Genomic DNA, 25729 nt, shown 5'->3' on the forward strand with positions numbered 1-25729 from the left:
AAGGCATAAAGGAACATTCCCTCCCATGAAAAGGAAAAGGCATCCACCCTCCAGGCTTGTGGATGGGGAAGCCTTTTGCAAAAGAGGAGCATTTGTCTGTTCTGGGAAAAGGAAAACAGATCTCCCTGAGGAATACCCCACCTGTGAATTAGATCCAGAAATACCGCCCTGCGAAGCATCCATTCAGTGGAGGGTGTTAAGGTTCTGCTCAGGGTGTCTAGTATCTCATTGGATGTAAACTGCCTGCAAATGAATATGTAGTTCTGCTGCCAGGGACTAGATTTGAATAGCAAGACTGCAGAGAGGGTAAGACTTTGTTCCTCCCTGTTTGCTTATATACCACAGAACTGTCATGTTGTCTGTGATAACCTTGAGGGTGCCTGGCAGAAGGATCTCTTGAAAGGCCCATATTGCCAAGGAAAGGGCCCTTAGCTCTTTTAGGTTGATGTGGTCTTTCCTTTCTTGAATGGACCACTCCCCCTGAACTTTGTGCTGGGTGTTGGCATGGTGTAGGACAGCCCCCCCAACCTAGATCTGATGCGTCTATGTAACAATGCTGTTTGGGTGGCGGGGTCAGCAAGCGTACCCCTTGATTGAGGGTGATGGAAGCAATCCACCAGGAGGCCTCCCTTTTTAAATAGGGAGGAGGAGGGAGTTTTGCTTCCAGGGGATGAGAGTGTTGGTTCCAAGAATTTCTCAGGACCCACTGAAATTTCCTCATGTGCATCCTGGATAGAGGGATGATGGGAATCAAGGAATCCATGTATCCTAGGATTCTGAGAAACTCCCTAGCTGAGATGGTTAGTAGAGTTTTTTGGAGTATTTGGAGAATTAGATCAGGACTTTGTTTGTTTTATGGTTAGTAGAGGTAGCAGGGAGTGAAGAACTGAGTAAGAAATTCCACTTTTTGGGCAGGGACAAAAACTGATATCAAGACTGTCCTTATCCTACACCCCAGATAAACAAGATCTTGGGAAGGAGCCATTTAAGACTTTAGGCAATTCATTGTGAAGCCTAGGCTCTGCAAGAACTTGCAAACCATGTCCAAGTGTTGAGACACGGTGAGAGGATTTTGGTGCAGAATAAGGAGGTCGTCCAAGTAAGGATAAATTTGTATGCCCTGCAGTCAGCAATGTGCAATGACTGGGGCTAGACACTTTGTGAATATTCTTGGGGCTGTGGACAGCACAAAGGGCAAGGCAGAGAAAGTACGGTTGTGTAAACTTACCATAAATGTAGATGTTCGAGTGTATTCACTGTTGCAGTCATTACATTTGGGTTATCCCTGCCAGGGAAGCCCTTGGCTGGCCTGAATACCAGAGGCTTAGTATTTCTGTGTTGGTTGCTGTCACTTCAGGGCTGACGTCAGGTCGTCAGTTGTATAAAGTAAGGCAGCCGATGCCATTATATCAGTTTTTCTTGCCCTAACCTGTCAGGAGCCCCCAAGTAGGAGCTAGGTTCTGGTGGAGGAACCCCATCAGTAGAAAGTAAATACCAATATGTCCCTTGTAAGGAAAGAGAAGAAAAAGGGGGATGGAGGGAGGGAAACCAGGACTGCAACAGTGAATACACTCGAACATCTATGTTTATGGTAAGTGTACACAACTGTACTATGTTCTCCATGTTTCACTGTTGCAGTCATCACATTTGGGTTGATTCCCAATGCTGAGAAAATGGGTGGAGGCAGTCAAGGAAACTATGGGTTGGCTAGGATGCCCTGCAAGACTGCAGAGGCAAACCCTGCCCTGGATTTGGAAAAGAGAGGCAGGTGGTAATGTTTGGTAAAAGTGTGAACAGATATCCAGGTGGCAGCCTCCAGGATGTCGCTGGTGGGGACTCCTCAGAGGAAAGCTGCAGAGGTGGAGGCTGCCCTGGTGGAGGGAGTCCTGATCCCCTTGGGGGGAGGCTTTCCATGTTGTTTGCAGCAGAAATGGATGCAGTGTGCTATCCATTAGGAGATGGCTTTGCCTTCTGCCTCTGTAGCAAAGCAAACCAGTAATTGATCAGACTTTCTGAAGGATTTAGTCCTGTCTAGGTAGAATCTGAGCTGCCTGTGCACATCTAGAGAGTGCAGGATCCTTTCCCCCTGTTTTGTGAATTAGGAAAAAAGGTGGGCAAATGAATGGATTGGTTGAGAGGCACAATGGACACCACCTTGGGCATGAAGGATGGATTAGTTCTGAGGGATACCCTATCAGCATGTAAGATGATAAAGGGTTCCACAGCCATGAGTGCTTGCAGCTCACAGACTCTTCCGGCAAAAGTGATGGCAGTAAGGAAAGCTGTCTTCCAGGAGAGAAGTTTTAGCTGTGCAGAAGAAGCTGTTTCAAAGGGGGGCAGGGTGAGCTTTCCAACACAAAGTTAAGGTCCCAAGCTGGGGTTGGTGCTCTTCTGGGTGGTCTCAAGTTGTTGGCCCCTCTCAGGAACTGTTTGATCAAGGGATGTGAGAAAAGGGGCTGCTCAGTGGGGAAATGAGCAGAGATAGCAGAGGCATGAATTTTTACAGAGGAAAAAGACAGGCCACTGTGTAGCAGGCCAGCTAAGTAATCCAGGATAAGAGGGAGGGAGGACTGTGCCGTATTGGCTCCCTTAGCCTGAATCCAGGTGCAGAACCTTTTCCATTTGTCAGCATAAGACATTCTAGTGCTAGGGCGTCTGGCCTCACGTATAACATCTAGAACCTGTTTACTGAGGTTGGCAGACTGATCGGGGGTTAGGGAAAATGCCAAACTGCCAAACTGAGTGTCTGGAACTGGGGATGCATGAATTCCCCTTCCCTCTGGGTCAGAAGGTTTGGAATCTGAGGAAGATGCCGTGGTGGCAATGGGGACAGGCTGCACAGCAAGGGGTACCAGTGCTGGTGAGGCCAGTCTGGAGCTATAAGAATTGTGCTTGTTTTTTCCCTCCTTTATTTTGAGCAGTACCCTGGGGATGAGAGGTAGTGGAGAAAAGGCATAGACCAACAGATTGACCCAGGGGGTGGACAGGGCATCCACTTTCCAAGCCATGCAGTGATGCTCCCTGGTGCAGAATTTGCTGAGGTGATGGTTGGTGTGGGAGGCAAAGAGGTCAACCTTTGGGGTGCCCCAGTTCTGAGTTATTAGGGTGAAGGTTCTTCTGTAGTTGCCACTCGTGTGGGTCCAGAAGATTTCTGCTTAATTGGTCTGGCAGAGAGTTAAGAGAACATGGTAGGAATTGTGCTAACAGGTGGAGTTGCATGGCAGGACTGTGTGCCAAAGGGTCATGGCCAGCCTGCATAGACAGTAGAAATGAGTCCCTCCCTGCTTGTTGATATACCACATCACAGTGGTGTCCTTAACTGTCTGTTTTGATCAGGAGAGCCCCTGGGGAGAGAAGGGGCTTGAAAGCTATCGAGGCTTGCTGGACAGCCATCATCTCTTTTTGGTTGATGTGCAGAGGTATTTGCTGCAGGCTTCATTGGCCCTGTATGCACTTGCCATCCAGGTGTGCACCCCAGACATAGTCTGATGTGTCTGTGGTGAGGTTCTGGGTGGTGGGGGGTGGTGAGAAAGGTAGTCCCTTGTTGTGGGAGCATGCTGTTGCCCACCACAGAAAATCTTTTCTGAGGCAAGGAATAATGGGTATAAGAGCCTCCAAGTCTTGAGTGTGTTGACAACAAAGGCTTTTTAGGTACCATTGAAGTTTCATCATATGCAGTCAGGCAAATGGAATAAGTAGCATGCAAGATGCAATGAACCCCAGAACTTGCAGGATATTCCTTGCGATAACTGGTTTCTGGTGGCTAGTTGAGAGAAGTAGGCTGTCAGGAAAATTTGCTTTTCTGGTGTAAGGAATGCCATCTGGGATGCAGTGTCCAGGCTTGCTTCCAGGAATATAATCCTTTGGGTGGGCACCTGTTTGGATTTCTTTTCACTGATGGTGTACCCTAGGGAGGTTAGTAGGGACTTTACAAAGGCCAGGTGCTTGAGCAGCATTTCCTGGCTGTCTGCCTGAATTAAGGCAGTCATCTAAGTATGGGTAAATTTGGATATTCCTTTGTCTGCAAAAGGCAATGGCCAGAGCCAGACATTTTGTGTAAACTCTGGGAACAGTACATAAGCCAAAGGGAAGTGCAGAGAATGGAAAGTGCTGAGATCCTGCCCTGAAAATGAGATATTTCCTGCATGATTCCCTGATAGGAATGTGGAGGCAGGCCTCTTTTAGATCTAGGGTGGCTAGCCAAGCATTCTTGGACAGCACAGGTAGCAGCTGCTGGAGGGTGAGCATTTTGAATTTTGGGATCACCAGGAAGGTGTTTAGAATGGATAGATCGAGGAAGGGGTGCCAGGTGCCCTCTTTTCTGGGTACCAGAAAAAGTCCGGAGTAGAAACCTTGGCCTATCTGTTCTGCAGGAACGTGCTCTACTGCCCTCACAGAGAGCAGGGAAAGGACTTGCTTTTGAGCCTCTGCCCACTGGTTTGGAGGTAGATCTGGGAACCCTTTTGGGGTTGGAAGGGTGTGGAAAGAAAATTTGTATCCCTGGGACACTATGTTGAGAACCCAGCAGTTGTTGGTAATGGTGGCCCAGGTGGTTGCGTGAAAGGAGAGTTTTCCTTCTAGGGGTAAGTAAAGGTGGGCAGAGGGAGGGGGTGGGGGAGACGAGTCATTGTGAGTTCTTACCGTAAGGGGGTAGCTTAGAACTCCCTGGTTTGGAAGTGGAGGTGGTCTACTGCTTAGAACTCTGCATTCCCTGTGGCTGCTGTCTGGGGGGTCTGTTTTGTCTGGGCTGGACTGGCTTAGTGGGAGAAGGAAAGAACAAGTGCTTGGTGGGGCAATGCCTGCTGAATCTGGGTGGCTGGACCTGTAAGAAATCCTTAACTGTCTGCATATTTTTTGCTTTTTCTTCCACCTTTTTTAAAACCTCTTCTGCCTTAGTGCCAAATATGTTGTCTTTGTGCAAGGGGGCATCCAACAATTTAGATGTGACCTGGTCTGGCAAGGGCTGTTCCTTAAGCCATGCATGCCTTCTAATGACAGATCCAGTGACTGCTGCCCTGCAAGAAGCTTCTAGGGCATCAAAACCACAGTGCAAGATGCATTTAGTTACTTGTCTTGCAGAATGCATTCTGCACAAGCAGGAAAGGAAGACATTTTTTGTTTGAGGAGTTCCAGGGTATGTTGCTGAAATTTTAGCATATGGAATTGACAATTTAGTGCCCTGATAGCAAGAGTAGCTGAGGTGTATACTTTTTTACTCCATCTATCTAGTGCTCGGGAATCCCTATCTGAGGGGGTGGGATTCTTAGCAGAGGTTGCTTTAATCCCTTTTGGCCCTTGAGAAATTACCTCAGGGTCAGCAGTAGGAGTTTTAAAAAGATATTTGTGCGAGTCAGGTAATCTATAGTACCTCTCTGATTTTCTGGGTGCAGGACGGAAGGTGTCAGGACTCAAACTGGATTCCAGGAAAACATCCTCCACAACATCCAGGACTGGGGGGGATGGCCAAGGGTCTGTGCTGCGGAAGATCTAAGAATTCCCTGAGTCTCTTTTTAGACTGAGGGTAGTCCTGACTCTCCTATTGGAACTTAAGGTGTGAAGGGTTTCCCCAAAGGAAACATCCTCTGGGGGAGAGGCTGATGGGATGGAATCCTCTGCATCAGAATCCTTGTAAGTAGAGAGGGGTTGCATGTCTTCATATTCAGATGCATCAGAGTCATCTGACTCTTGTTCAGACAAAACTACAGGGGACAGATCTCTTTTCCTTTTGGAGGGGGTAGCTTGGCTTCCCCTGATCAGCATGATAAGGACTTCTGCCATTTTAAGCATTTGAGACAAAGGCAAGGAAGCGGGTGCCTGAGATTGGGTCGGTTTCTTGGGTGTGGTTCGTACCCTGGCCCTAAGAAACACGGTCATTTTTGAAAGAACGGTAGTTACAAAAGAAGACATCGGTTTGTGTCAAGAATCGGTAGTGTGAAGGAATTCCTTGGAAGTCGGTGCCTGCTCAGCAGCTCCAGACCCTTCCAAGGTAGAGACGACTGCATGATCCTTAGTCAAAGAGTAGTTTTGCGGCATACCAGACTCCAAAGGGTCTCGGTAGTGGCCTGCGAATCCACAGAAGCAGGCATCAGGGGCTGCGAAAGCACCTCACCGAGGACTGGAGAAATGACTACTAGCTTAACAGGAGCATCATCAGAAGGTTTGGACCTGTTCGGTCTGTCTCTGTCTTTATCTTTACGTTTTTTTCGGAATATCTACTGTCAGATGGCTTACCGAAGCCATATCGGATTTTGAGGACTGTAAGCGAAAATATCTAGCTACAATAAGGGCCCGATGATGGATAGCTTTGGTGTTGAACAAAGCACAGAAGCGACAATGTGGGATGTCGTGGTCTGGGCCTAAACAAGTGATGCAGTAAGAATGAAAGTCTCAGTGTGGTATTTGCTTTCCACATTGTTAACTTTCTCTGACATTGGATAGCGCAAGAAAAAAGGATCCCCAACGAGGTACGGGGTACTTAGCTTTAGAAGACTTCAGCTTCAATTCGGTAGACAAAACTCAGGTAGCAGCCAACCGGCATTCGTGCAAACTGCTTCTGCTTTGGGCTCCATGGCAAGAAAAACTGATGTAATGGCGTCGGCTGCCTTACTTTATACTACTGATGACCTGACGTCAGTCCTGAAGGGACAGCAACTGACGCAGAAATACTAAGTCTCTTCTATTCAGGCTGGCCAAGAGCTACCCTGGCAGGGATGACCCAAATGTGATGACTGCAACAGTGAAACACGAAGATCATCTGAAAATGTGAAGAACCCACTGAGAAATATAAAAATTTCCTGTAAGTGGGATGCATAGGGATGTGAAGGTAAGCATCCTTCAGATCCAGGGAGGCCATGAAGGCTTGCTGAGGAAAAAGGGGAAGAAGGTGCTGTAATGTGAGCATTTTGAAGGTAGGCACTTTGAGGAAGAGCTTGAGGAGGGATAAGTCGAGTATGGGTCTCCAAGGACCATCTTTTCTTGGAACCAAAAACATCCTGGAATAAAACCCCTTGGCTAACTGATCCTCAGGTAATTGTTCTATAGTTCCCTGTGAGAGGAGTTGGCTCAGGATAGTGGGAAAAAGTGGAAGCTGATTGGGTGAGGGTTGAGGAATTGCCTAGAAGGGTGAAATTGCCCACCAAGTCATGAAGTATCCCCCTCTCGATGATGGAGAACACCCACTTGACTGTGGTGATTTTCTGCCAGGAGGGTAGGGAAAGGGTTAGGCGTAGGGAAAGGGGGTGAAAGTGGATAAGGAAGGAGAGTCACAGTGGAGGAGCTCTATCTGGGTCTGGCTGCCTCTGAAAGGAAGAAAGTGTGGCAGTGTTAGAAGTTCTAGGAGCAGATTGTTTCCTAGGATGTTTCCATCTCCTGGACTGAGAAGCAGAGGGAAGACAGGAATGCTTCTTGACAAAGCTAGGCTTTTGACGGTAATTTCTATGGAATCTGGGAACAGACAAAACCAGTAAGTGTTTTAGATTTTGTAAGTCTCTACCTTTTTTCCTGCAGAGACTAAAGTAGCTCTGCAGAGGCAGCTCCAAAGAGGGCTATGTTGTCCAAGGGTGCATCCAACAACTTAGCTTGGACATCCAAAGACAAGGGCTGAAGTCTCAACCATGAAAACCTCCTTAACACAGGACCAGAAGCAGGAGATTTTGAAGAAGCTTCTACAACGTTGTAGCTGCACTTAATAGAATGTCTAGTCACTTGAGAAACTGTGGTCAGAAGGGTACTCAGTTGGGCCTTAGATGGTGAGTCTGGAACTTCAGACAGAAAAGTAGATGCCTTTGTCAGGGAATCTAAAGCAAACTTGGTCATGTGGGTCTGATGATTAATAGCTCTAATGGCCAAGATGGAAGTATGTACTTTCTTCCCCAACCTGTCCATAAATTTACTGTCTTTTATCAGTAGGGTAAAGGGAAGTGGAAGGTAGCTGCCTATATGACTTACCAGCTGTCACTGCAATGACTGCAGGGTCAGCTGGAGGATTCTTGAAAAGGAGCTGCTCCTTAGCAGACACTTTATAAAATCTGTCTGGTCTCTTAGAAGCAGGGGGCTGTTACTCTGGGCTCTGACAGGCAGCAGAAAAAGCATCCTGGAATGCTGGCAGTAAAGGTGGGACTGTAGATGGTGAGGGCTGCTCCATCTGCAAGAGTTCAAAGTATCTCTTTTTAGTTTCAGAAACATCTGACAGCTCCCACTTGAAATGTTGTCTAAGCAGGGAAATAATATCCTCAAATGAGAAATCTTCTCTAGGGGAGTTAGGAGTGAGGGACTCTTCTTCTTCTGGAGTTACGAAATCCTTAGGAGATTCAATCTGAGAACAGTAAGCTAAGGAATCATCTGAGGAGGAACACTCCTAAGTACCTGTGGGACATCTGGTAGGCCTGAACTGGAAATCTGGGTCTGGAGAACCTGAAAGGCCTTGAGCAGCGTCTGGAAAAAGGTCTCCCAGGGTGGAGTAGGGTCTTTTGTGCTGTGTTTCTCCTTCGGTTTCCTTTTTAAAGGGGGTAGAAGGAGCAGTAGTAGGCCTGGGTGCCAACATTATAGTGGATGGCAAGGCAGTAGTAGGCCCCTCCAAAGCCACGAGCCATGGTTCCCACCCACTATCAGGCTCTGATTGTGGAAAAACCTCAGCGGACGTATTCTGGGTATCCGCTGAACCAGCCTCCATTTCAGTTCCCGGTTGCAGTGAAATACCTGATGACAGGAGCAATCCTGGGCTGACACTCGCCTCGAGAATGTCACCAGACAACTGAGGTGCAGCTTAGGCATTGGGCCTAACTTTCTTGGCCTTCTTCCTTGGTGGCTCCGCAGAGGTGCCCGCTCTACCTTCCATTCCGGAAGCCAAACGTCAGAGACGTTGATTCTCTAAATAAAGATTTAAAGTCACCAGACAGCTTCTAAGGGTTTTGGGGAACAAAATGTTGGCAAATGTCACAGGACTCGTAATCATGACTAGCCCCTAGACAAAATAGGCACTGCTCGCTTGTGTACTTATGTGGAATTTGCCTTCCAGAAGCACACTTTCCCTTTCTAGATGACATGTATGTCTGAAAAAAGCAAAGAAACAAAAAAATCCCACAAGGGTACTTATCTCAGTGCAGACAGCTGGAATAAAATTGAAAACGGGTGGCTGAAGTCAAGCAAATGCCGGATTTCTGAGACTGGTGATCAGACGTCTGAAACTCACTGCAGCAGAAAAGTTCTGAGTTGGGTACATGCATACATCACAGATATAGCCTATGTCAGTTTATGGCCGCTACATGCAATGTCGCACGTACCCCTGTTTCTAAGACTTCTGTATACTGGCCGGATGTCCGGTGCTGCAGGCATCTCCCTAAGGTTATGAATACTGCAACATAAGAATAGAAGGACATTAGTAAAATACACGTTCCATTGACTATGGAATGTCACTGTATGTGAAGGTGCATAGCATGGGTGACTGGCATTACCTCCTGCTATGTCCAACACATCAAACTATGGGTGTCAATATATTCAGTTTCAACCTGGCCGGAATTTCATTGTTCTGGACTCATGATTTTGGGTCAATTATGTGACCGGTCAACCCATGCAGTCTCCAGGTTTCAATAGTAAACAGATCTCCAGTGACAAGTTCATTGCTATATGGGAACAGTGATAAGGCCAAATCAGAGTCTCTTATTGTGGAAAAATGTTTTTTTTTTTCCCCATACCATCATTTACTTGCCAGCCTAATACTCCCCCCAAAGAAAAAATTAGGGAAGAACACAGGTAAATTAAAGACCTGATTTAAGTTGGATTTGGAAGATACCTTAGGCAGAAAGGATGGGTTTGCGTGTAATGAGACCCTATCTTTATGGAAGATAAAGTATGGAGGTCCTGCAAATGGGACTTGGAGTTCAGATACTCATCTAGCAGAAGTTATAGTAACAAGAAAAACTTGTTTTCCAGGACAAAGACTTAAGGTCAGTCTTGGTAGAAGGCTCACAGGGAGGTTGGGTAACAGCCAGCAAGAGACCAGTCAAATCCCAAGGGGGTGTGGGGTCTTTAACTGGGGGTCTGAGTAAAAATGTACCTTTTGATGAAGGCCCTGCATAATTTCAAGAGAGCCAGGGAAAAACGATTCTCTCGTGAATGAAAATCTGAAATCGCTGCTAGTTGAACTTTTATATTACAGTAACTAAATGGTGGCCAAAAAGTCAATAGCTGCCGAGACTGGGGCACAGTAAGGATCCATATCTTCTTGAAGGGCCAAGATTGAAATTTTTTTCCAATTATTCTTACAAATTTTCCTAGTGGAAAGCTTCTGAGAGGATAAAATAATCTGTCAATCTGGGGAAGAAAGCCTGGGCTGTCCAGTCATCACTGGAATTAGAGAAACCACAAAGTTAACTTGAAGCCACTGATGTCTGGATGTTGCATCCCCATTAGGGGACACAGGAGGTCTTGACATGGATCCAGTAATCAAGGAGAATAAACAAGATGAGGTCAGAAGAAGGGACACCATACCTGATGAGGCCAAAAGGGTGTAATGAGGATGAATGTGTCCTTCAACCAAGATGCTTTCTACAGAAATCAGGGGATAAGCATAGAAGAAACCACAGGACCAATCGTGGACTAGAGCATCTCTCGGTGACTACCCCTGTGCAGGGACCAGGGCAAAGAAACTGCTGAACTTGTTGAGGGGGAGAAGCAAAAAGATGGCAGCAAGCCTGACCTCATCAATGAAAAATCTTTTCCCCCACTCTGACTGGAAAACCACTCATGAGGCATCAAAATGGACCTGCTTAATCGGTTTGTGAGCATGTTGGTTTTCCCTGGTATATGTGTGTTGCTAAAAAAACAAAGCGACCAGAAGAGATCACCCACTGCCACACTCTCATTGCCTCTCAACACAACAGGCAATTGGTTTGTGAGCATGTTGGTTTTCCCTGGTATATGTGTGTTGCTAAAAAAAAAAGCGACCAGAAGAGATCACCCACTGCCACACTCTCATTGCCTCTCAACACAACAGGCAAGATCTGGTTCCCCATTTGTTAATATACCAGACTGACATGCTGTCTGTATGCATCACAATCATCCCTGAATGTACATCTTGAAAAGCTTGCACACTAGCAGGACAGCTGTCATTTCCAGAACACTGATGTGCAAATTGGCCTCTTTTGAGGACCACACACCCTGGACAGTCCTTTTCAAGAAATGCCCCCCCAACACACACATTTGGGAGACTTCCGTGGTGATTGTGGCTACTGACTGAGTGAGAAAGTACAGTTTTGTACCTACCATAAATGTAGATGTTCGAAGATCCACATTGCTGCAGTCATAACCTGTGGGTAGTCCGCTGTCCTCGGTCGGCCCGAATACCAAAGTGTTAGGCTGGCGTCGGTCATGGTCGCTCAGATCTGACGTCAGTACGCCGTGGTACTAAAGTGCATGACCGACGCCATATCCTCAGTCTTTCTTGCCCCAGATGTCAGAAGGCCTTAAAAAGAAAGGCCATAGCCAAAAATAGAAAAATACCCAATCACCAAAATAGCAACAATAGATGCACCACAAACCACACAGCCACCCCAAACTACAGAGGGGAAGGAGGGAGGGTAAATTAGACTGCAGCAATGTGGATCTTCGAACATCTACATTTATGGTAGGTACAAAACTGTACTATGCTCTTCATCTCACATTGCTGCAGTCATAACCTGTGGGTAGAATCCCAAAGCAAAGGTAAAGGGAGGTTGGTAAAATCAGATAGCATTAGGAGCTGCTAACATGCCCTGTAAAACTGCAGTGGCAAACCCAGCCCTAGATTTGGAATAAAGAGGAAGATGGTAATGTTTAGAAAAAGTGTGCACTGAACTCCAGGTAGCTGCCTCCAAAATATCCTTAGTATCGACTCCCCTTAAAAAAGAAGTAGAAGTGGCAGTAGCCCTAGTGGAATGAGGTCTGATTCCAGCCGGAACCTCCTTACCATGATGAGAACAACAGAAAGCAATGCAATGCCCAATCCACTTAGAAATAGTTTGTTTTGAAACAGGTTTTTCTTGAGATCCCAAGGCAAAAGAAATGAATAACTGTTGGGACTGCCTGAACCCTTTAGTCCTGCTCAAATAATAATGTAATTGCCTGTGAATGTCCAAAGAATGCAAAATTTTCTCCCCCTTATTTTGGGGATCAGCATAAAATGTAGGCAGATGAATAGATTGGTTTAAGGCCACATTAGAAACAACTTTAGGCAAAAAAGTAGGATTAGTACGTAGTGAGACCCTATCCTTATGAAATATCAGGAAGGGTTCAACTGCCATAAGAGCCTGTAATTCAGATACCCGTCTAGCAGACGTAATGGCCAACAAAAAAGCAGTCTTCCAAGACAAAAACTTCAACTCTGAAGTAGCTGCAGGTTCAAAAGGAGGTAAAGTGAGCTTTTCCAACACAAAATTGAGATCCCAGGAAGGAGTAGGAGCTCTACGTGGGGGTCTTATGTTCTTTGCCCCTCTAAGAAATTGCTTGAACAAAGGATGAGAGAATAATGGCGGGTCACAGTCATAGTGAGCAGAAATGGCTGCAGCATGAACTTTAACAGAGGAGAAAGACAAACCCTTGTCTAATAATTCTGTAAGATACTGAAGTGAAACACTCAAATTAGGCACTGAAACATCAAAACACTTTGTTTTGCTCCAAAGAAAAAATCTCCTCCATTTATCAGCATAAACCTTCCTTGTACTAGGCCGTCTGGCCTCCAAAATGACATTCAAAACTTGTTGAGGAAGCTGCGACCCCCCCCCAGGGTCTAAAACAGAATACGCCAAGCTGTCAGATGCAGGGACTGAATCCTGACATTGCGGAAATGATTGCTTGCCTGGGACAAAAGGTGTGGAATTAATGGCAAAGGCCAAGGAGGCTCCCGTACTAAAGTCCTCAGCAGAGGGTACCCAGTGCTGCCGTGGCCAATCTGGAGCTATCAGAATCGTGCAAGGCTTGTCCTGCCTGACCTTTAGGAGCACCTTGGGAAGGAGAGGCAGAGGAGGAAAGGCATAAACGTGAAGGTTGTTCCAACTGAATGATAGAGCATCCACTTTCCAAGCTTTTGGGTGAAACAGCTTTGTGCAAAACTTTGGCAGTTGGTAATTCAGTGGAGAAGCGAACAGATGTCTGGAGTCCCCCATGCCACAGTCAACTGTTGAAAGACATGAGGATCCAATTTCCACTCGTTGGGATCCACCATCTGTCTGCTCAAAACATCTGCTAAGGAGTTCTGTGCTCCTGGCAGAAACCTTGCCTGAAGGGTGAGGTGCAAACTGAGAGCAGTCTCCCACAAAATCATAGCTCGTCTGCAAAGAGGGTACGAATGGGTACCCCCCTGCTTGTTGATGTACCACATGACTGTTGTGTTGTCTGTCTGAATCAACACTTGTCCTGGGTGAAGTAAATCCTTGAAAGCCATCAATGCAAATTGGACTGCTAACATCTCCTTCATGTTGATATGCAAATGTTGTAGTCTGGCAGGCCACGTGTCTTGAACCCATTTTCCACTGAAGTGTGCTCCCCAGGCCATGTCTGAGGCATCTGTCGTTAAGATCTGACTCGCCTCTGGTCGGGTCACAGAGAGTCCCTTGTTTAGGTGACATTCCTGAGCCCACCACAAAAATTCCCTTTGGATGCAAGGTATCATCTGAATGACAGTGTCCAAATCGTGGCAGTGTTGAGTGCATACGCTTTTGAGATACCATTGTAGCTTCCTCATATGCAGTTTGGCATTGGGAAGCACCAGAATACAAGATGCCATGAACCCCAAGGCTTGAAGGACTGTCCTTGCAGTCAGCCTGGACCGTAGAGACAATTGTTGGAAGTAAAGGGTAAGATTTCTTTGTTTGTCCGGGGTCACAAATGCCATCTGAGAAGCTGTATTCAGTCTCACACCCAGAAAGCACATGTCCTGAGAGGGTACTAGACTGGACTTTGTTTCGTTCACAGAATACCCTAGGCACCTTAACACTGCCATAATATACTGTAGATGGTGAAGTAACTCGACTTTGTCTTGAGCCAGAATCAGGCAATCGTCCAAATAAGGATAGATTTGTATTCCACTTAACCTTAAGAAGGCTATCACGGTGCCAGGACCTTTGTGAACACCCTGGGCAGTAGATAATCCAAAGGGCAATGCAGAGAACTGATAATGTAAAGTCCCAGCCAAAACGCAGGAACCTCCTGCAGCTGGGCCTGATAGGAATGTGAAGATAAGCCTCTTTGAGATCCAGAGTTACCATCCAGTGATCTTTGCCTAATAGAGGCAGAAGTTGTTGCAAAGTTAACATCTTGAATTTTGGAATGTCCAGGTATGTGTTGAGAATAGACAAATCCAGAATTGGCCTCCAAGTGTTTCCTTTCTTTGGTACAAGAAACAGGCGAGAATAAAATCCTAGGCCTACTTCTGACGGAGGGACCCCCTGGATAGCCCCCATTTTGAGAAGTAAAGAAATCTGTTTGTGAGCCTCCATCTTTTGCTGAGAAGGAACGTCTGGCATGCCTTTGAAAGGAGGCAAGGTGTGAAAATAAAATTTGTAGCCTCGATCTATAATGTCCAACACCCATTTGTCCTGAGTGACTAAAAGCCAATTTTTTCTGAAATGTGCCAACCTTCCTCCCAGAGGAGCTGCCAGACAGGAGGGATCTGGCAGCTGGAGATACAGGTCATTGGGTCTGTTTACGAAAAGGCTGACCCTGCCCTCACCTGAAGATTGTGCAGGGGAACTCCACGTCCTAGGCCGGAAAGAACCTTGAGCATGAGCTCTGCCCCTACCACGTCTAGATCTGCACCTAGACTGTAAATCAGAAGAAGGATAAGCCCATCCCTTAGTAGGCCAATTTCTGCTAAACTTAGGGGGCTGCACCTGTAAAAAACCCTGAACTGTTTGCATAGACTTGGCTTTGTCTTCCATTTTCTTCAAAACTGACTCCACAGGAGAACCAAACAGAACTTCAGACTGAAGGGGAGCATCCAAAATTCGAGCTTTAACATGCTCTGACAAATTCTGATCCTTAAGCCAGGCGTGCCTACGAATAATTGATCCAGTGGCAGCCACCCTGGAAGAGGCCTGAAGAGCATCAAAACCACGCTGCAAAGAATGCTTACCCACCTGATCAGAGGCATGAACTAAATCCTGCAATTCCTTACACTCAATGCCCTCTGCCAAAGCATCTACCTTAGATTTCAACTGACTCAGGAGAAAGTTCTGGTACTTCAGCATATGAAACTGGCAATTCAAAGCCCTCATTGCTAGAGTGGAAGAGGTATACACTTTTTTACCCCACCTATCCAAAGCTCTAGAATCTTTATCCATAGAAACTGGATTCTTTACAACAGAAGCCCTGACACCCTTAGGTCCCTGGCTAATAGTTTCTGGGTCAGCTCTCGGCTTTTATACAATTATTTATGAGCCTCAGGCACTCTGTAATACCTGTCTGGCTTGACGGGCAGGAGGCAAAGAATCAGGATTAAGGGAAGCTTCAGAGAAAACATCCTGAACAACATCCAAAACAGGGGGTATAGCCAAGGGCCTATGCTGTGGTAAAAACAAAAATTCCCTAAGTCTCTTTCTAGAATCTGAGAAATCCTGACCTTCCCACTTAAAATGCTCTCTCATGGAATGCAGGGTTTCAGAAAAAGAAAAATCCTCTGGGGGGGGGAGCAGAAGGACTAGAATCCTCTGCATCTGAATCAGAATAAGGAGGAAAATCCTGAATGTCTTCAGCCGAAGACTCAGAGTAATCTGAAGAATGCTCCAATCCTTCCATCTCTGGCTCTACCCTAGGCCTCTTATCTGGAGGGGGCAAAGAACCCCTGATTAAGGTAATTAAATCTTCTGCCATTTTCAGCATATGCTTTTTAGGTACAGAACCTGCAGAACTAGGGCTGATGCCAGAGGAAGACAAACCAGGCCTGACCTTGGAAGGTACCTTAGAGACAGAAGTAGAAGGCCTAACCACCTTATGCAAAGGAGGGACTACAGAAACCTGAGAGGCCCCCTCAGCCTGACCCGACTCCTGAGAGGCCACATCCTGCAAAACTAAAGGCTCCCCCTGAGACTCAGCTGAAACCTTGGCTGGATCCACAGATTCCACCGTAGTTTCTAAAGAACCGGCGTCCGTAACGGACGACTCATCCTGCTTGGACTTTAACGATTTTTCCTTACGCTTCTTAGCAGTAGCGGGCATCGGAGGATCCGACGGCATATTGTAATTACACCGCTTACCGAAGACAAGCCTAGCACAATCTAACCTGCGTTTAATGGTGCGCTTATTAAATCTAGCACAAAAGCGACACCCGACTACATCGTGCTCAGGCCCCAAGCAAGGAATACAAAGAGAGTGGTAATCCCTATGAGGTATCTGTTTCCCACAAGAAATACAATTATTCACTTTTTCTGACATCCGGATTTAACTGAGGCAAGAAAAGACAAAAATATTCCCCAACGGGGTACTTAGCCCAACTTGGTCTTCGGTCTGAAACTCAGAATACGAAAATTTCAGGATGCCGAACGGCACTTGCAAAACGCTGCTTCTGCTTTGGACCATGCGGCAAGAAAGACTGAGGATATGGCGTCGGTCATGCTCTTTAGTACCATGGCGTACTGACGTCAGATCTGAGCGACCATGACCGACGCCAGCCTAACACTTTGGTATTCGGGCCGACCGAGGACAGCGGACTACCCACAGGTTATGACTGCAGCAATGTGAGATGAAGAACATCAAAGGGATGACCTTGCAAAACTTCTTCTGAATAAAGCCACCAAAGAAGATATTCCTTGTAAACTTTGGAAATCTTGACCTGGTTGCTTACAGGATGTTGAAGAATAAACTACTCTACTGAAAGAGTTTACTGAAGGGCATACATATTATACTTGACTAACAGAACTAGAGTAATCCCTGCTGCCACTGATCCTAACACTTGGAGGACTAGTCTTGCTGTTGGATGAGAAAGAGAGATTTCCATTACGACCTATGACCTGAGACCTGAAAACACAAACACTAGTCAGAGAAAGTGAAGCTATTTGGTTGGTCATGACTAGACAAGCACTATGAACTCCAGGGTCTGAGTGGGGGATAAACTGTGATTTGGTATAACTGACTGTGATGCCCAAATGATGACATAACTGAGGCAAGTAATCCCTCGCTTGAATCAACAGATGTCTGAATGGGGCAGTCAGGAACCAGTCATCTAGATATGGAAACACTCAAAACCCCAGCAGTCTCAGGTGAGCTCCAACCATGCATTTGGGGAACACCCTGGGGGCTGTGGTGAGACCAAAGGGCAGTGCTCTGAACTGGTAATGGCTGGCTCCAAGCCAGAAGTACAGGCATCTTCTGGATAACCTGTTCATTTTGATATGACAGTATGCCATCTTGAAGATCCATCAAGAACATCCAGTTGTCCTTTTGCAGAAGAGGTAAAATGGACGGAACCATCTGGAACTTTTGAGTTTTTTACACGCTGGTTGAGTACTGAGAACAAGAATTAGTCTCAATTCCCCTGTCTTCTCTGGCACTAAGAAGAATCTTGAGTATGTTATGGATCTTTGTTGGTCTGTGGGGGACATTTGGATGACACTTTTTTCAAGCAGCATTTCTAATTCCAAGACTGCAGCCTCCCTCTGATTGGATGGAACATCGGGGAGTTTTTTCATTTTTCTTGGGGGAATTTGGGGAAATGGTAAGAAATAACTGCTGGATACGACTTTATGCACCCAAGTGATTTTGAGATAGCTGCCCCAGACTTCTGGGTGCAGAGATAAGCACCCTCTGACTGCCTCCAGAGTGCAGCAATTGGGTAAACCTTCAGGAGAGCTGGTAAGGTCCGTCAGAGAAAGTATCTCTGAAGCCCTGGTTCTGCAGGCCACCTCTGCCACAAAGGTGGCATCTTAAATTACAGTTTCCTCCCTGCTCCAAGAATAGCTCATTGTTGATTCCTGAAAAGGCCCTTGGGACTTGCAGAACCATATTTTTTTATTACCTCACTGATTCATAGAGAAGGATCTCTGAGGATTAAAAAAACGGATGCCAATGATAGACAGGGTCTTCAGTTATGCTCATTTCTGGACACTTTTTCTTTAACTTTGCGGTAGAACAAAGACAACCCATCAAAAGGAGCACTGATGAATGAAGACGTGAAAGGTTCCACAGAATTATACAAGTGCATCCAGACATGCTTCCTGACCACTATGCCTGAACCTGCAAGCCCTAGAGGTACCTTCAGCTACATGAGAGAGAAACTTCATGGACCCACTGGAAATGAACTGCAGGGTGTCCAGGTATGTAGAAGCTTTCTTCTGGTCCTCCACAGATGGACCCTGAAAGAGATACAGAAAGCTTCTTGATTAAATCACTTTGGAGCCTGGTGAAATGTGTCAAATACTTCTGCGATTGAAGGACAAAGGTCACGGAGGTATATAAAAGGTGCTTGCCATATCCATCTAATGACCCAGACTATTAGGAGGATGGACAGATGAGCTCTGTTCTACAAGCTTTCTCTTAGCAGCTGCCACCACCACCATGGCATCTATAGGGACTCCCTTGTCTCAGTGGGCCCTATTTTTAGGAGGAGGTAGAAACTTGTCAGGTCTCTTAGGGATAGGCTCTGTTGTATGGGGTTCCTTCCATGCTTGGCTCGAGACAAGATAGATTAACTCATTAGTTAGAGGTATCAACAAGATGTAGGCAGGCCAGCCCTGAAAGCATCCAGAAATAGATTCCTCTTGGGAAGGGATATTGGAGGACCATCCACCTCTCTGTTTAAGAAGTTCTCGGATCTCTCCAAAGCAGACATCATCAGATGGAGATCTGATGGGATTCTTCCCCTTCACTGAAATCTGTGCCTTCAGTGACATATTCCATATTCTCTTCATAGGGACCTCACCAGTTGGACAGTTTGGTTAAGTACTGGAAGAAGGTGAGGAGTCCTGTATGAGGGCTGGCTGATGGCTTGTACAGGGTGGCTCTCCCAGTAGAGTAGGCAAAGGATATCCTTTGGGTAAAGAGAAAGCCCTCTCCACAACCCCAAAGGCAGAAGGTCCAAGAGAAACATCAGTCGGTTACACAGGTGCCAAAGCCCCAGCACCGACCTCTGTAACCACGTGGAATACTGCCTAAAGGAAGCAGTCAGGGCTGAGTTACCCAATACTGAGGTATTAAGAGGTGAGGATGGCTCTGACAGGCTTGGAGTTGATCCCAACCCCCTGAAGTCAGTGCTGACACTTCGCCTCAGAGTCTCTTCTGGCTGCGAGGAGGTCAGAGTCAGTTGGAGCGGTTTTCGGGTCTGACAAGGACATCCTCGAAGATCTTGGATCTGAGGGCTCTGAAATCACTGGCTGGGTCAGAGAAGGAGAAGCAACGTGATGTTGAGATGAATGGTAGTAGATTATTCTACCAGATACCCTAAGGTGGTGGCTCTGTCCTCCATTGAGGCAGAAAAGGTGGCAAATGCTTTGTTGGAGACTTTCAGCAGGGTAGGTTTCCCAAAAGAAATACTGACTGACAGAAGTGCCAATTTCCCGTCAGACCTGCTGGCCTGTCTGTGGAAGCACTGTGAGGTGAAGCATCTAAAGACCACCCATACCATCCCAAAACTAACCAGTTCAAGAGGGAGTGGCCAAATATTTGCCCATCTGTTTGCTTACAGAGAGGTTCCCAGGAATCCACAGGTTTTTCACCCTTCAAGTTGCTATATGGACATAGGGAGAGGGGACCTCTAGATTTGATTCATGATGAGTGGGAAGGTGAGTGTGAATCTCACAAGGAGTCTGCTGTGGCATATGTCCTAAACTTCAGGATAAGGCTCAAGGAGCTCATGGGCTTGGCCCAGGAGAACCTGGCAGAAGCCCAGCAGCAGAAAAAGGTCTGGTATGACAGGAATACTCGAGCTAGAGAGTATGCTGTGGGGCAGCAGGTAATGGTTCTCATTCCTGTCAGACACAAGCAGCTTGGGAGGGAACCTTCAAGGTGGTAAAGAAGGTCAGTGGTGTTAACTACATGGTAGAACTGCTAGACCGAAGGCAGGGGCATAAATTGTACCATGTTAACATGATGAAACCTTACCATGATAGGGAGGCCCTTGTGCTGAGTATTTGCAGTGGATGACAGGAGAAGTCTGAGGAGGATCTGGTGACTGATGATCTCAGCGAGGCTTGAACTGACACCTCAGTAGAAGGGGTAAGCAATGTCCCAGCAGCTATTCCCTACCCAGGTTTGAGGAATCCGAGCAGTGTTACAGGTGTTTGGGGGCATGTTCACTGGGAAACCGGAGTGCACTCACCTGGTGCAGCACCATGTGGCTACAGGACCCCTAAGGCCTATTAAGCAGGCCCCTTATAGGGTGCCTGAGAAAGTCAAACTCTGAGGGAGGAGATACAGGAAATGTTGGAACTACGGGTAATTCAGGAGTCCAGCAGTCCCTGGACCTCCCCAGTGGTGCTGGTACCAAAGAAGGATGACAGCACCAGGTTCTGTGCGGACTACAGAAAATTAAATAGTCACACAGAGTCATATGCTTACCCCATGCCTAGGACAGATGAAGCCCTAGAGTAGCTGGGTGGGGCTAAGCATTTTACCACTAATGACCTTACCAAGGATTACTGGCAGGTGCCCTTGACTCCCAGTGCTAGAGAGAGGTCAGCCTTTGTGACTCCTTTTGGGTTGTATGAGTTCATGAAGATGCCCTTTTGGATGAAAAATGTCCCAGCAACTTTCCAGAGGCTGGTAGATCATATCCTAGCAAAAGATTTCACCCTTGCTTTCCTGGATGACATTGCCATCTACAGCTATTCCTGGCAAGAGCACCTTTAGCATGTCAGGGAGGTGATGGGAAGACTACAGAGGGCAGAGTTGATCATTAAGCCCAGCAAATGTCAATTGGGTAAGGCAGAAGTCTCCTACCTGGGACATAAAGTGGGTAGTGGTAAGATCAGGCCAGGACCTGCCAAAGTGGAAGCCATTCAGGCATGGCCTGCCCCTGTTACCAAAAAGCAGGTGAGGGTATTCTTAGGGACATCAGGGCACCACAGAAAGTTTGTCCCAAATTATAGTACCATAGCTGCTCCCCTCATGGACCTGAAGCTTAAAGGAGCTTTGGGAGGACCCCTATGTTAGCCAGCCCAGATTACAGCAAAACGTTTGTTGTGCAGGTGGATGCTTCAAACCATGGGGTGGGGGCTGTACTCATCCAGGTTTCCTCAGAGGGAGAAGAGCACTCAGTGGTATATCTCCATCATAGGCTCCAACCCAGGGAGGAATGCTATGCAGCCACAGAAAAGGAATGTCTAACCATAATGTGGACACTGCAGAAACTTCAGCCTTATCTGTATGAAAGGAAATTCACTGTAGTTACAGACCACAATCCCTTAACATGGCTACATTGTGCCAGCCAGCAAAATGCCAAGTTACTAAGGTGGAGCCTAGTGTTGCAGGCATATTATATGACAGTGCAGCACTGCAGTGGTGTTAGCAATGCCAATGCAGAGGGGCTCTCAATACAAGGTATGGGGTAGTGTATTTGTAGATATACTCACCCTCTCAAGCAGTGTTTCTCAAGGGTCACTTGAAAAACTAGCTTGAGTTTCTGGGTGTGAAGAAATGTCACAAAAAGAAATACTGCCAGCCCAGCTATCTGGAATTTTGTAAATAATTATATGCCATTTGTGAATATTAATATGATTTATATGGAAGTGTGGCAGAAGAAGATACTGTCAGCACAGCTATCTGGAAGTTTGTAAATAGTTACATATCATTTGTGAATATCAGCAGGATCCAATTGCTTGTGTTACCACTATATTAGAACTGTTGTCTGTATATGAAGCTGCTGGCACAGAAGTGTGTGTGTGTGTGTGTGTGTGTGTGTGTGTGTGTGTGTGTGTGTATGTATATATAAAGTACTGAGCTTAAGGATGTGTCCACAAGTGTACCCTACTGACAAAGAACAGAAATGTATATAAACTATTGTACCTACGTAAATGCATATGTTTTAACAATGGGAACTAGAAGATACAGGTTTAACTTGCAAAACTTCAAAAAAAATAGTTGAAATTAAATTGTTTTATAATTGTGCTATAAAAGGTAGTTTCAATGCAGCAAGGAGACAGGATGTCTAGAGCTAGGGCGTCTTCTGCACTGTATTGTAAAGTGTTTTATTGTTTTGCAATTTCTAGCAGCTGCATACATCTGAAGGCTATGTATGTTCACAGGGAGATGCTAGATGCTGCATCAACTGGGGCTGTTTGTGAGCCTGGGAACCAAGTCAAGTGACAAAAAGTGATGTCATGCTGCAAGTATCCCAGCAGCAATATTTGAGAGATTAATTTAAGAACTCTGAGAAAGAGAGAGAGGGCATTTTGATTTGTCTTTGACCTGACAACATTCACTCACCACCTCTGCACTCACCTTGCTGTAAGTAAGTTAACTATGGTACAGTAATTTCTCTGAGATTCAGTTAGAAACATAGTAAAGATTAGTGTCGGTGCTTTCTGTATTTATTTGAGACTGTCCTGCAATGTTGTTTTAAATATTTCCTGTGATTTTGAACTCTGATGCCACTATGAATACATATTTAGTGTTGTCTTGTTCTTTTACTTATTATTAAATATATTTAAAACTTTACATATCTCTAAACAGACCAGCCACAATTGAATCTCTTAAGAGTACTTGCATATCTATTTGGTGACACTGTACAGGCCACTCCTAATAGCCTGGCTCTTGGTCAAACTACCATAAGGATTAATAGTAACATTACACAGTAAGATTGGACACTCTTTGCTAATGGCCTTAAAGTAGCTAATAAGTAGTAGCTGGTGGCAGTGGAAACTACCTTACAGTCTGGGCAGAAGGGGGCATGACTAGTAAACCTGTATCAGCCTTTCCCAGGTGTGTGTGTATGTATATAAATCAAACCTCAAAGTGTGTGTGTGTGTGTGTGTGTGTGTGTGTGTGTGTGTGTGTGTGTGTGTCAGCTACTTGGGCAGGGGCACGAACCACTGGTTGGATAGAGAGGGTGCTGGAGGTCTTGGTTTGGCCACTCAGCTGAGATCTCAAACCTACAGCTATGTCAGTGGGGAGTTTTATTGGGGATCTAGAGAAAGAGGTAGAAACCAGCCCCAGACTGACTGTGGTCTCTGTGTGCTCTTGAGGGAAATTGCACTTTACTGTGTGTCTACTTATTATTTGAAGATTGAATGAAAATCTCTGGTTAGTTAGTGCAAGCCACTACACAGGTGAAATAACGTGGATACTAATGTGGGATGTGAAGCACCTGAAGTAGTTTGAAGTGAAGAAACCACCTAACAATGCTGACCTAATGGGCTCCCTTGTGTACCTATCAAGACTGCATAGAAAGAAGTCACAGGACTAGCATAAACCTATGTAGTTGATGTAAAAAAAAGCCTACATAAGTAATACTGGACTGTTATTTAAAAAAATGACCAAGATGAAGACAAAGAAGTGGGATACAACCCTAATGGTACAACTTACTGTTATAGTGACCCTCCCTGAACATGACAGTATTACTGACATGAAACTGTGATAAGAACAATACATCTTGTAACTTGCATTTATATTCAAATGAAAATATCTTCTAGAAGAGTGGTATAAGTAGGACTTTATGATCATGGGAGAAGAAAAACTCTGCACAAAGTTCAGTAAGACAAAGAAGGAAACCCAGCACATTTGTTAACAATGCAACATTCTCTAATAAACTTCTGTTTATGTACTACAAGAACCAGAAAGTTTGAGAAAAAAACTTTTGCCACCACCTGCAATCTGCACTTACTTCAGACAGCTACTAAGCCAGTGCCTGGCTCACGATCATCTGTGCTATTTGAGACTAATACTTTTAAGAATTGTATCTACCTGACGTTTGTATCAACTGCAATACTCTTCTAGTTCAAGTTCTTAGAAGTGGAATTCTGAAAGGTTTGAAAACTCACCATTCCCACACTCGGAGACTCTTGTCATCAGAAGTGCTCACAAAACGACGATTTTCATCCACAAAAGTGATGGTGTTGACAGCCCCTAGATGTCTATCATATTCTTGCACAACTTCTCCGTTTCGAATATCCCACTGTAAAATTGACAAAATCAATGACTGACAATGTTAGGACCCTGGCTGACTTACAGTCACAGAAAATGGCGGAAAGCTGTTACAGCTGCTATGCAAACTATTATTCAAACTTTAAAAGAGATGTTTTCTGCACTACAAAATTATATCAGCAAATCAGTTGCACCTACAGTTTAGAACAATAAAACAACTGAGCTCTAACTGTGGCAATTTCAAAGATTAAAAGAATTCCAAATGAATAATACTGAAAAAATAAAGTTCTCTATGTCCTTTTGATTTCCACCTACCCCCATTCTTAAAGCCCACATCAGTAGGGCTTCGCCAGTCCTAGTTTAATTGTTTAACAACTGTGTTTATAATAAGAGAGAATCCTAATGTTGGCAATAATTTGCCAGTGAAACCCATGTAAGTCATAATTCTGCTTGCTTTTACAAAATCTCAGCTACTAAACTGCACACAAAAAAGACAAATTCAGTTTGGAGAATCAGGGTGTACGTCAACAAAAACAGCAACTGCACTTTAAAGAATTTTCTGTTTATAATCAAGGCATCTGGTTCACTTCAATGAAGTCATATCTCAATGAACAAACTAAGAAATGACTGTGATCAAAATTTCTGGAGTTAATAAGCAGCAGAAAATGCAACAATACAGCCAATTTCAGCACTACCATAAGTAATAAATAACCTTCTTATACCATCAGTTGATTTGATAACAAAACTTTCCTTAATGGGTCTTGGGTTGAAATTTCTTCTCTGCCTACCAGAATTTAGCATTTTTTTCACCAAATACCAAATTCAGGCAGTCAGGATATCAACGTAACTAGCAACTGCATGCTGTGACAATGTCTCAAAAGCATAAGCACTTTTCAACCCCAAGGCTGCCAGTTTACCCAGTTGTCATTAGGAAGAGTGCCTTCTTGGAAATCCTTAAATAACACAAGCTTGACACACTATACCACCCATCAACAATTGATGAAGGTATGGTAATTCCGGCTCATTTAAAGGGTATTCGAGTGGACTGACCAGTCTTTAGTGGGCTGAACTCTAACCAGTACTACAAGAATGGAAGAAGGCAGAGAATCATTCAAGTCAGAACCCAGATAGCAGAGATTAGCGAGTTTCCCCTACTCAAACATATTTCCAACTTCAATACCAACAGGTGCAGGGGATTACTTTAATTTTTCCTTTTCTGTAGTCTAGGGTCAGACACAATCAACAAAAATGTATAGAAACCCATGCCATCAAAGGGAGAACCTAACCTCCCCCCAATATGCCTGTTGACTACATGGAAGAAGATGGTGGCAGAAGGACCAATTCCTGAAGTGCCACACCTCAACAGACTCCATCCAGTCTCTAAAACCACAACTCCAGCAAAGTATTGGGGGGGGGCAGTTCTAAATGCTGCCAACATGTCTTCACCCAAAGGGATGATAACTGTTGGCAAAGTGATGTTCAAGAACATGATGTGGAAAAAAGATGAATAACCAACCCACCAAGAGGGGACAAGCTCATGCCCCTTGCTTGATTTGGTACCATACTAAATGAGTCTGCCAAGCCAAAATGAGGGATGACCATGAAAAAGCTAGATTCCATTGTCAAAAGTGCCAGATGTCTAGCCCTCGGCCTCTGATCCAAATGAACAAAAACAGACACCAACCTC

General features: G+C 45.4%; 1 protein-coding gene across 2 annotated transcripts in view; it reads right to left on the minus strand.

Annotated features, from left to right (window-relative positions):
• Nucleotides 1-25729, minus strand: part of CDC40 (cell division cycle 40) — a 1050785-nt gene that overhangs the window by 135909 nt on the left and 889147 nt on the right. For both annotated transcript variants that reach the window (XM_044066713.1, XR_006364212.1), the window contains exon 12: nucleotides 23940-24073. In XM_044066713.1, coding sequence (XP_043922648.1) covers nucleotides 23940-24073 — 134 coding nt within the window. The remainder of the gene's footprint in view (nucleotides 1-23939; nucleotides 24074-25729) is intronic.

Source organism: Protopterus annectens, chromosome 1.part0, assembly GCF_019279795.1.
Source record: "Protopterus annectens isolate FY-2018-M chromosome 1.part0, PAN1.0, whole genome shotgun sequence".
NCBI classification, from domain to species: domain Eukaryota; kingdom Metazoa; phylum Chordata; order Ceratodontiformes; family Protopteridae; genus Protopterus; species Protopterus annectens.